The 12,623-nt window shown below is 37.0% G+C and overlaps 1 protein-coding gene across 1 annotated transcript in view; it reads left to right on the top strand.

The window, feature by feature from the left end:
- LOC139690170 (3 beta-hydroxysteroid dehydrogenase/Delta 5-->4-isomerase type 1) overlaps positions 1–12,623 on the top strand; it is a 51,093-nt gene that overhangs the window by 33,811 nt on the left and 4,659 nt on the right. The window contains exons 5-6 of the mRNA XM_071587443.1: positions 7,745–8,029; positions 11,687–11,845. Coding sequence (XP_071443544.1) covers positions 7,745–8,029; positions 11,687–11,845 — 444 coding nt within the window. The remainder of the gene's footprint in view (positions 1–7,744; positions 8,030–11,686; positions 11,846–12,623) is intronic.

Genomic DNA, 12,623 nt, shown 5'->3' on the forward strand with positions numbered 1-12,623 from the left:
TTCACTGTGGGACCGAGAACGGAAAGGGTGAGTGAAAAGCTGAGTTTGGTGCACTCAGACCTGTGTGGTCCAATGGACCCTCCTGGCAATAGGGGAGAACTGTACATGCTCACATTTATTGATGATTGCACTAGAAAAATTTTTGCCTTCTTCATTAAAGGCAAGGAAACACATGTTATCCTAGAATGTTTCGTAACCTTTAAGGCTAGGGTAGAAAATGAAACGGGGAACAGGATTAAGTGTTTGCGGACGGATAATGGTAGTGAGTACATGGGGCGGGCTCTGCAAGAAGAGCTTAGAGCAAAGGGAATAAAACATGAGACAACGATACCATATAATCCTGAGCAGAATGGGCTAGCTGAAAGGGCAAATCGCGTCATTATAGAGAGGGCTAGATGCATGTTATCCGAGTGCAAGTTACCTAAGAGCTATTGGGTTGAAGCATGTAAAACAGCTGTGTATTTAAAGAATAGAGTACCAGCTAAGGGAATTGGGAATGAATTACCTGAGGAGAGATGGACAGGTCATAAGGTTGACCTTAGTCATTTGAGGGTGTTTGGTTGTATTGCCTATGCTCATGTGGCCAAGGCCATGAGAAAAAAGCTAGATGCCACATCCAAACGGTATTACTTTGTCGGATATTGTGAGGAATCCAAAGGTTATCTCCTGGCGAATCCTGAAAACATTGGACGAGTAACAAAAGCGAGGGATGTAGTGTTTTTTGAGGACAGTTTCAGGGAAGAGCATTTAACTGGGAAAACATTGAGGAATACAATTATTCTGCCTGAACTTTTAGGGGGGGGCGTGTGTTTCACCTCCCAGCCCCAGACAGAGGTCAGCATAAATGATCAGGCTGAAACTAATGAAAACACTAGCACAAGTAGTGAGGGTAATAATGATACCTCAAACATTGAGACTGAAGGAAGTGGTCGTGTCTATTGTGGGCAAAATTCAAGCTCAGGTGATGATAGCCAGAGGGAGGAGAGTATTGATCCGGGAGAAAGTAGGTATCCTGTTAGGAATAGAATACCAAAGGAATTTCCAGATCATGTTTTATTTTTGGCATCAATTAATTCAGCCTGTAATCAACCAATGTCTTTGTACTGTGATCCTCAGACTGTTCAAGAAGCTTTGTCTTCAAATGGGGATGAATGGAGGAAGGCCATGCAGGAAGAATGGGAAGCTTTAGCAAGGAAGGGCGTCCTTTCTTTAGCTGATTTGCCTGAAAACAAAAAAGTTGTAAAATGTAAATGGGTTTTCAAGCGAAAGGTGAATGCAGCTGGGGAAATAGAGCGTTTCAAGGCAAGGCTGGTAGCAAAGGGTTATTCCCAGGAGTATGGTATTGATTACCATGAAACATTCTCTCCTGTAGTAAGTTATTCTGCCTTGAGATTGTTGATTGCATTGTCTGTGGAGCTAGATTTAAATATCACTCATCTAGATGTGACTGCAGCCTTCTTGAATGGTGATCTTAAAGAGTCAATTTACATTGAGCAGCCTGAAGGTTTTGTAATTGAAGGGGCGGAGAGTAAGGTGTATTTGCTGCATAAGGCAATATATGGTTTAAAACAAGCATCCAAGGCATGGTATGACAAATGTCGGAGTATTTTTAAAGGTCTTGGTTTCAAGAATTTGACAACAGAATCATGTATTTATGTTAAGGGTATTGGACTTGATATTTGTGTAATAGCTGTATATGTGGATGATTTTTTGGTGTTTTGTAAGAATGGTGACACTGTGAACAAGTTAGTTTCATCATTAAAAAAACATTTTGAGCTGAAAAATCTTGGAGAGGCCAAAAGTATTCTAGGGATGAGGTTAACTAGAACCAGTGAGGGAATTGAACTGGATCAGGAAGAGTACATCAAAAGCATGCTGGTTAAGTTTAACATGTCTGATGCTTGTGCAGCCTCTACACCCATGGAAGTTGGGTTGGATGTAGCTCCTGGAGATCCAGATAAATGTCCTGATGTACCTTATCAAGGATTAATTGGTTGTTTAATGTACGCAATGACCTGTACTAGGCCTGACATTGCTTTTGCTGTTTCAAAATTAAGTAAGTTTAATAATAGCTTTAATATGGAACATTGGAAGTTGGCAAAAAGGGTTTTGAGATATTTAAAGGGCACATCAACGTATCGCCTTGCCTACTCAAAATCTGGTGGGTTCCTTGAGGGCTATGCTGATGCAGATTTTGCCAGTGATAAGATTGATAGACTATCTCGTACAGGGTATGTTTTTAAATTTGCTAAAGGGGCTGTAGCATGGGAAAGTAAAAAACAATCCTGTGTGGCTTTATCCACAACGGAAGCAGAGTATGTCAGCCTAACTGCTTGTACCAAGAAAGCTATTATATTGTGTCGAATCCTGAGGGAAATTTTGAAACAGGATTGCAGAAAAATATTTGGCACAGAATCTGTGTGCATGTATAATGACAATCAGTCAGCAGTTAAGAATGCCAATTGTGTTGATGTAAAGGAAAGATCTAAGCATATAGATGTAAGGTTCCATTTTGTAAAAACAGCTGTGACAGATGGTAAAGTGTTTGTGAAATTTAAGTCAACACATGAGATGCCTGCAGATATGCTAACTAAAAGTTTATCTAAGAAAAAACATTTTAACTGCATGAAGGATGTGAATGTCTGGGGCAACTAGATTAAGTGAGGGTGTTGTATATGTGTAATCAAGTTGCTGTTGTTTTGTACAAGGTTGGTAACATTGTCTCTTTTGGGCTGGCTTGAGCGATGTTTGTATGTGTTTGCTTTTGTTTTTGTAGAATAAAAGTAGGAAGTCGTTTTTTTTAAACGTCACTTCCGGCCCCACGTTAAGTTGAACATGTCGTCTCAATAATTGCTAAAGATCCTAAATCCTGTTTCGTCACCACGCTGCAAGAAGATCACAACAATTCTTAATGGTGGAAGTCCACAAAAAATGTTTGTTGGAAATCCACTAAAATAAGCATATGAATACATTTGCCATTTATCTATTAAAAATAGTGTGTGGTGAAATGACACCCAACTTTTCTATTTCAGTGCATTGGATTTAATTTCCATAGCTATCCAATAAAATTTTGGGGAACTCTTTAATCTTTCTTAAATCTTTAATCTGTCAATTTTCAATGGTAATTTTCCTAATTTGTAGCACCAAACTAACAGGTGCATCACCAGGGAGACTTCTAGTGATATAAGGGCAGATAAGCTAGTTAAGGCATGACCTGCGATTAATATATAGTCTGGTCAAAATACTCATACTGCAAGTTGAAATTAAAAAAAATTAAGGGAGCAGGAATTAGGAAATGGCAAATTTGTAGGTTTAAAAAACCAATCAAAAAGAATACACAAAAAGAACACATGGTAATTTAGAGCTTTTAGGAGAAGATGATGTTAACAAGAAGTTGAATATGGTGAAAGAGAAACTTCAAATGGCAGCGGAGGAAGTAATTTGATAGAAAGCCACAGAGTATATGTAGAGAGGAATGGATAACACTAGAACCAATGGAGAAACTATCTAGAAGAAGGTGTGCAAAAGTACTTGGGTAAGCAAGAGGAGAAGCTCTTGGTAGATGCATAATTTAATATACATAAGGTAGTTTTGCACTTCACTACTTTCATGCATGTAAGTGTATTTTATTATACCATGTGTTGGTATCAAGAAATAAAGAATATCATTTTTCATTTGGCATTGGAAATAAACATTTGTTTTTCACTTACTAGTTTGTGCCCCAGGAAATCTTTGCTATTTGGAAAAGTGTCCACCCAAAGTTGGAGCATAACAGGTTAAGATGGAGGATGAATTGGTTTGCTCAAGTCTCTCATGGGGAGAGAATTCTCTGCATTCAGGAACTCACCTGGAGGGAATGAAATGGATAGAATGCTAGAGTGAATTCAGAAATAATTTCAAGGGACTGCTGGGAGGTGATTATTGGCTACAAGGATGTTGCCATTATAAGCAAATGCTAGGAAATTAATAAAATCTAACCTTTTTGTTTTGGCCATCATCATTAGAAATGTCACTGATGAACTTATTAACAATGCTATGGCTTGGTAAAAGATGTAGGAGACATGGAATAGTTTGGACAAAGTGTCAAACAAGAACTTCTTCTTTGGTGGCAAATTGAAATCAAGGGATCTTATTAGTCTGACAAAAGAAAGATTTAAATGCAAAGGAGAACTTTAATCAAAATTTGAATATTAACAGACTTTTAATTACAAGTGATATGGGTTTTAGTGGTAATTAGTTAGCTGCTATATGTCTCACAGAGTTCCCAATCAATAAATATGAATGTACTATGAAGGCTATCACAGTTCAAACTCATTGGCGATCATCAAACAATATTGACTAAAAGGAGGACAGGACAAGCTTGGTGAAATTAAAACTCAGGCATGAAAAATAATATGGGAAAAACAATGACAACCTAATCAAACCAGGATGAATGCTACAAGTAGGGGCCATGGTGGATAGGGTTAAGATGGTGGAGGGAATTCAAGATACTGAGGAGATAGGCTTCAACAGCTTTAAAGGTCACATTTCAGCAAATTTCTCCAGCCATTTAGAACAGGCAGAGAAGGAAGAACCGAAGAAAGAGTCAACCTTAGCGATCACCAGAGAGTATGTTTCTTTATGTGTTAGGAGAAATGTTCAAAGTAATTGGAGAGTGTGGAAGCTTGATTGTGGTGCCTCTGGTACATGATGAATAGTAGAGATTTGATACAAGTTTTCCTAAGGTTGATTGTGGAGTCAAACTGGGAGATTGAGTCCCTTGGTGGATTGGGGAAAAAAGTCGAATAACCTTACAAATTTCTGATGGATATAGGAGGAAAAACATGAGTTTTAGGAGGTCTTGTATGTTCAGATTAGCAAGGCAATTTAATTCTCCAGGAGAAGACTGTATAGGAAGAATTCAAGATTCCAGCCTTCCAAGGCCTTCAAGTGTTTTGATTAGAGATAAAATTCAGGTTCAGAGTTTCGAGAATGCCTTATATCATGACTGTGAACAGAGTTACAATGGGAGACATAAAAGAAGAACATGCCAGCAGAAAGAAAAAAGCCACACAAGTATCCTTGGCCTGACAACTTGTAGCTTTGTCAAAATTGGGGGAGGTGCAGGGACTGACTGACAGAAGAAATAAGAGAGAAGAAAAAGAGTGCATCCAAGAGAAGATGAAAAATTGATAAATTTCCAGTGGGCAAGTGAAAAAAGATGGAAGACCTGTTGGATAGGATTTACACTGCCATTATGGGTCCCATATTTACTAGTTCCATGGTGCACAATCAGTTAATCATCACATTTATTACTGGAGCATCAAGTTATGTGTCAGCTGTTGACTAAAGAGAAGAAGAGTGATGACCTTACAGAGTTAAATATCAATAATGACCGATCTGAGGTTTATCAAAGGAAGAAGATTACAATGCATACTTAGCAATAGATCAGGAGATTATATGGGGGCAACTTCAAAAATATTTTGTGGTAAAAGGGATTGTGCATAGAAAGTCAAGAATTAATAAGTTGCAGCAGAATGAGCCAGCTACATAAACCTCACATTATGCAATATCATGAGGTGCAAGATAATTAAGGCAGGTGTGCCTACTTCATGTTAGGAAAAGGCTCTTCATACAGCCTGCTATATGCACTGCAGATATTGTTCAATGCTACCGAACTTCTACATGCCATTGGAGAAATAAAATAGGAGAGAGCTGCAGGAGAGTGATGTGGAACTCATAAGAGTATTTGGGTGCCGGCCATCAGCATGCAAGGCATGTGTACTAAAGCTCCTCTGGGGGGTAAATTGGGGCCATGTCCAAGGCAGTGTGTGCTACTTGGGTTTGATGATGGCATCAAGGGGTACTACCAGGCAGATATCAAGTAGGAGCTGGTGCTCAGCAGTAGTGATATGAAATTTCGTGGGCACATTTTCCCCTTTAAGTTTTTAGCTTTCATACTCAATGATCATGGAAGAAAGCTGAGATGCGCTTTCTCTTATGGTTGGAACCAAATGCTGGGGAAGTGCCTGATTCAGGAGAGGTATCAGTTGTCAGGCCAGAAGTATAGTCAGAGAGACCAGCAGTGAAGCTGAAGGAGTATGAGAGGACACCAGTCTGCCCAAGGAGGCATGGGAGAGAAAGGGTACTCAAGGCAGGGTGCAAGGGATATGCTGTAACCTTATGTGGCATGAGGTAAGAGATGCTGTGGACATTGTGGTGCCAAGACACGCTAAGGAAGCACTCAGTGAATCCTAAGTGAGCAGAATGGATACTCATATTGTGAGGAAAACTGTAGAATATGAGGGATCAAGATACCTGGGAGACAGAGTGCAAAACTGAGGACTCCAATGTGATTGGGAGTAAATTAGCATTTATTTTAAAGAAGATGAGGGGGTATGTAGTAAGGTGTAAGGCTAGGTTAGTGGCATAAGGGTTCTGATAAATTAATGGGGGTGGACTATTTTGAAACTTTTAATCCTATTGTGCAAAGGAAGACTCTGCAGGTTCTAATAATAGCAACCACTGAAAATGAGAGGTAGATGGTTCTCTTTTATGTAGTAGAGGTTTTGTTGAGTGCTAGCTCCCATGGACCAAGCCCCTGGTTTTGCATCAAACATCCAGGTTGTGTTTGGATTTGAAGAAAGAGGTCTTTATGTCCTCAAGCAAGCAGGAAGAAATTAGAAACTCCACTTACATGCTTCTTTATTAGAATTAGGACTCAACCAACCCATGAAGGATCCTTGTGTTTATGTGAAAGCTGGGGTATTCATTGAGGTGTGCGTAGATGACCTCATTTTGCTAGGTATTTTCATATTGTTGAGACAAAAGGGGAGTTTTCTGATTGTTTAGACATACAAGATTTGGGATATGTGCCCAAAAACATTGATAGCCTACATCAGTAGAAGTAATTATAAATCAGGAATTTTACAATTAAGAAATTTTACAGGAATATTTTTTGGCTAATTTTAAGGGGTTTTGTGTTTTGTTAGAGGCAGAATAGGCATTTATTGGTAGTGGCAATGTTATTTGAAAATTCTAAATGTATCTATGAACTATTTATTGTGTGGCTTTTTATTTGGTTTTAAGGGTTCCAAATAACATTATAGTATACAAGTACTGCTATACCATAACACAATATGTATGAGGACAGTCTGAGAGGAAAAAATTTGATGGTGTTTCTCTTAATATATAACTTCATATCACTTAAATGCTTGAGACAAAATATTTTTAAATGGGAAGTGAACTTAGGTTTTGAGACTAATAATACCGGAATAATGATCAGAAATTTGTGATTAAATTGGAAAATTTCTGAACATAAATGCCCATTATGCCCATATGGCTTCTGGTTTGGCTCTCTGGTTTCATAAAAGTGACTATTCTTTTAAAACCTTGCACAAACAGTCTGAAGGCAGATGACATAAATGTTAGTACTTAAAAATGTCACTATTGAAATCAGATCTGATCATTTCAAAAAATGTTTTTTATGCATTATCCCTACTGAATATTTTACCCAAATTGCTCTTCAGTTCCAAACTATAACAGTAGAAACATATTTTGGAATGAATTAAGGAGTTTATGACAAGTTTTGATATTGAATTGAAACAATTATGAATAAAAACTTAATTTTCCTTGTCGTGAAAAGTTAAGCTCATTTATTCCTCTATAGATACTTCTTTGCTACTTAATAATGTGTATTACATTTTATTTCATTTCACATTGAGTAAACACTTTCATATTAATATTCGGTCTTCTTCTTTTTTAGTAACAAGCAACGTTGTTTCTCTCTGCATTGAAGAAGGGATTGACCGGCTAGTTTTCTGTAGCACTGCTGAAGTAACTATGGTACCCTATTTAGGGAGTAACATAACAGTTGTTGTTTACAAGACAGAGTCTAAAGCTCTGCCTCCAAAATTATTGGGAGAATCAGCATCTACTTCATCTTCAGTAATCTCCAAAGATAAAGGATTAATAACTCCAGGATATCCATATTCTAAATTGAGAGCTGAAAATATAATTTTGGAAGCAAATGGAGTCACTCTGAAAAATGGTAACATTTTATCTACTCTTGTTTTTGCCGATCTAACATAATGGTTTATACGCAGCTAAGTTACTTCTATCTGAGCCAATAGTTTATCAAACAACAAGCTCCCTATTGGTTTTATATGGAATCTTAGCGTTCTATGATACACATGTATAATGGTCATTGTTAAAATGGATGGATGAGCCATGTGTAGTGAATGATGTTTGGCTCTCCCTCTGGAATCACTTTGGAATTATAGGTACTCATAGAATCTGCATTTCTGTTATCTTGGTAACAATTTTTGGAGATAGGGAAGAAATATTATGTTTTTGAACTTTGTAATCATTATAATAATAATAATTATTTTGAGGTTAAATTTTGGGTGACAAACTAAATTTGATAATGTTTTTGGTCACGCAAGCTCCTCCATCATTTCTAAAATTATATCAGGCAGAAAATGATATGATTCAGACAGTTTTTTGACAATTGGTAAGGACAAGGGACCACACACAATTAATATTGTCATCAACACAGGTGGTTGAATGTTGTCCCAGCCTAACATCATCTGTTGGCCATTTTTAAAATGCTTAATCCACTTGAAAATGGATTTTTTCTTTAGAGCATTATCACTGTAACCATCTGCCAACATTTCAGTACTTTCTTGATAACTTTTGCTGCATTTCACCAAAAAACTTGATGTTGATTCATTGCTCCATGATTTCATCAATTTCTATTTCTGACTAACAGTAAAAACAAGGGCAACAGAAACTAACATAACCCTCATCATAAGCAAAGCTCAATGATCCGCTTAGCAAAGACGGCTCATTGAGTCTCAGGCAACTAGCACCGCCAGTGGGTAGTCCATGTCATGGCCGCCAGATTGCACCAGTTCACGCAGAAATTGCACAGACCACCTATACACAAAAAAATGTGATATTCGTTCTTACTCTTGAGTAATGCTAGTCCTTGATTTTTCTCTTTTTTCTACCATATCCATTGACTGAGAAAATATGGTACCTTGCGAGAGATTCCAAGAAACTGCAGGAGATGCCGCAACAGTGACTTTTAACGGAGTCATCTGCTAATATGAATTTTAATGCAACAATTTCAGTGTAAAAATCATTCCCCTTGACTGGAATTTGAACCCAGGCCGGCTGACACTTGGCCAGACATCAAGGGTTCTGGTTTGAATCTGGGTGAATGATTTTTACACTCTAAAATTGTTACCCTGGGAGAGACTAAAATATTTGTATCCAGGTGATAAGTTGTATGACCAACATGGCCATGAGCTCTCTTTTTCTCTCTCCTCAAAGAAGAACCTGCAAGGTTTTACTGGTAAGGATTAAAACAAGGCCAATCTCTCATCAGATGTATTCAACATTCATTGCATGAGGTTAATAACAGAAGCTCAAGCTCATAGCCATCAAAGGAATGAAGGTGAATGGGAAGGAAATTAATGTACTCCCTCCCTTTGATGATATTACACCTACAGTAGGTAATATATGAAAGCTGTAGGCATCCTTAAACACATTTAATAGGGTGTTGAGCAATAGGAAATAATAATTTTCCACTATGATTCATTCTGTACAATATGTTTCAGTTTTTGAATGCAGCCGAGGTAAGTACTTAAGGTCGTCAATAAAATAATGGAGAGGTGGGAAAATGATTACTTTGTGGATGACCAGTCTGGGTTTAGGAAGAGGAGAGTTAGGTATAAAGTGATGCAGTAATGAAGCCACTGATAGAAATAAATATAGGATACAACCAGAAAGTATTTGTATACTTTATTTTGAGAAAGGCTCAATACATAAAATTGTCTAGATTTAATGAATGCATTATATGATAATAGAAGTAGACTGTAAGAATAAGTGGCTTATCCTTAACTGGTAAATGTCTCCCACTGCTGTGGTGCATGTGATGGATGGAAAATAAGAATGGGCAGTGTTAGGAAAAGGGGTTAGACATGGGCACCCGTTATCATTGGTGCTTTCACATGTATGTATGGAGGAAATGGTAAAAGAAATATGGGATTGCAGAGTGTATTAGAAAATAGGTGTAACAGGCTTAAAATGAGAATCAATATATAAAAGGAAGTTATAATAACAATAAACAATGCAAAGATTATGAGATTTTCAAAAAAGAGTAAAGCTAAGTTCAATTAAAATTAGAAGGCTAGACCAATTTCCCAGCTTGGAAGTGTTTTGGATCAAGATGGCCAGAGTCGTAGGGATATAAAAAGGAGAATATCATCAGGTAGAGAAGGCCTCAAGCTTTCTATCCTGAAGGGAGATGATGACAAGGACATTGGGCCAGGTTGTTGAGAAAAAAGTAATGAAAACTTTGATTTGGTGGCTGGTTTTGTATAACTTGGAAACATGATCATTGGAGTAAGATGATAAGCATAGATTGGAGACTTTAGAAATATGCTTCGACTGCTTTAGAGAAGATGACCCCTGCCATCCCAGATACAACTCAATTATTGGGCAATGGCCCTATGGCCATTGCCCAATAATTGAGTTGTAGGGTCCAGCTTTTTTTCAGGTTTTAATGGTTTTTTAACAATCACATTGATACTCGTCTTGGATTATATTTAAGCAGTTAAAAAGTGTTTTGATATTTGATTAGGATTTTCTGGGTAAACTATTCTTAATTCTGTCTAATATGGCTGGTTGAAAAATTCCATGCTTCTGAAAGTGACATCTGGGGCTGATAGCCAACCCAAAGGAAAGAACTGTTTCTGTCAACCATCTCTGAGCACATCATCATCATTGGTCATTCAATCCTAAGATTGGTTGACTGCAGCCCCCTCCATTCTACCTTATCTGATATTAATTGGCTTACTTCTAGGTATTTTTTGTAATGCACTTTATTCTTTAATTGTCCCATGTATTTATCCCTTGGCCCTCCTCTTGAGACTTTTCCCTCTATTTTCCTTCTATTATATTCTTCATGAATCCATTGTGCCTCAGGGTGTGGCCAATCCATCTGGTTCTTCTTTTCTCTATGGTGCTCCTTAAGGTCTGTTCTTCATCTTTTCTTCTTTATACTTCTTCATTTCTTATTTTACCCACCCATTTGGTCTTAAGCATCCTCCTACAGTACCAAGTTTTGAAGGCTTCTAGTCTTTTTTGGTTTACTTTCCTGATGGGCCATGCATCTGATCCATAGAGTGCCACACTCCATACGAATGTGTTCCCGTATTGTTTCCTTGTCTGTAGTTCTATATTCTTTGAACACAGCAGTTGTCTTTTCATTGTAAATGCTCTCTTAGCTTGAACTATTCTTTTCTTAATGTCTGTAATTCTTCTTCTGTTCCATGTGATGGTACTTCTGAGCTAGGTGAAGGAATCCACTTGTGTTGAACCCAGTGATGAGTCTTTGGCCAGGTTTCACTGAGCATATGTATTTGCAAGTGATCTCATAAAATGCTTGCGATTCATTTTGATTAACTCCTTCCTACACATATGCAAAAATGAGCACATTACCAAAGTAGTCATAGCTATTGAAAATTTAAATTAGGGTCACTAATTTTTCCTGCTTTAGTAACATGCAAACCTTTTCAGAAAGTAGAATTTGCAAATATTTAAAAAGTGTCCATGTATTGAATTATGAAGTGATACTATTGTGTATTTACCATTCACCCATCAGATGTCAAAACTCACAATGCTTTTTTTTTAATTTTAGGGAAAGGCACTTTAAAGACTGTTGCATTGAGACCCCCAATACTTTATGGTGAAGAGGATTATAAATTTGTACCAGAAATATGCAAGCTTGCTGATTTCTGTGATGGAAGACTTATTCAAATATCTGGACTTGGGGGCAAACAGCAAGTAACATATGCAGGTAATTTTATTTCTTATTTATTTTTACTGTACATTATTGGAATTTCCCTGTGTAGGATTGTATCAATATGTACATAGCTCATCCATGGGTAAGAAACTCAAATGACTGTAAAATATTGGATGAAAATTTGAGTTAACTATTAATTACTGGGTCTTTCAAACCTTCATATTAAATATGCTTTGAGGGGTTGAATTGAGTTTCTCAAAACCAAGTTAAATATAATATCAAATGATGTAAATTTCATTTATGCATATGGACATTGAATTTAACAGACAAAAACGATTTAAGTCACAATAAAATATTTATAAAGCTGCCCTAAAATTGAAGTTCTTTGCTCATTAAGGTTTAATATTTCAAAACTCTGTTCACTGAGAAACATAGCTTAAAATTTTAGATACTTTTTCAAATTTAAATTTTTTTAAATTTAAAAATTACAAATTTTTCATCAATTCCTAGAATCAGAGTTGGAAAAGTTTTGCTTTGAATAGAGAAAATCATTGCTATTATAGAGAAGGCTGCAGCCTACAGTCTATAGCTACATTATATAATAAAGCAGAAGCCATGAAAGTCTTTAAGGTTGAATGGTCTGAATTTAAGTGATCCATAGAGTACCTAAATGAGTGGAGATATTTATCATGCCAAAATTAAAGTTTGTAAGATCATTTGCAGGTTCTCTACCCACAGTGCACCTGATGATGTAAATACCTTTTTTCCAAGTGAACACAGACTACCTGAGACCTTTCTCAGGAGTCTCATGAGGCCCATATCTAATCTATAT

The sequence above is a fragment of the Hetaerina americana genome, unplaced genomic scaffold (assembly GCF_022747635.1).
Source record: "Hetaerina americana unplaced genomic scaffold, ioHetAmer1.1.p SCAF_3, whole genome shotgun sequence".
NCBI lineage: Eukaryota > Metazoa > Arthropoda > Insecta > Odonata > Calopterygidae > Hetaerina > Hetaerina americana.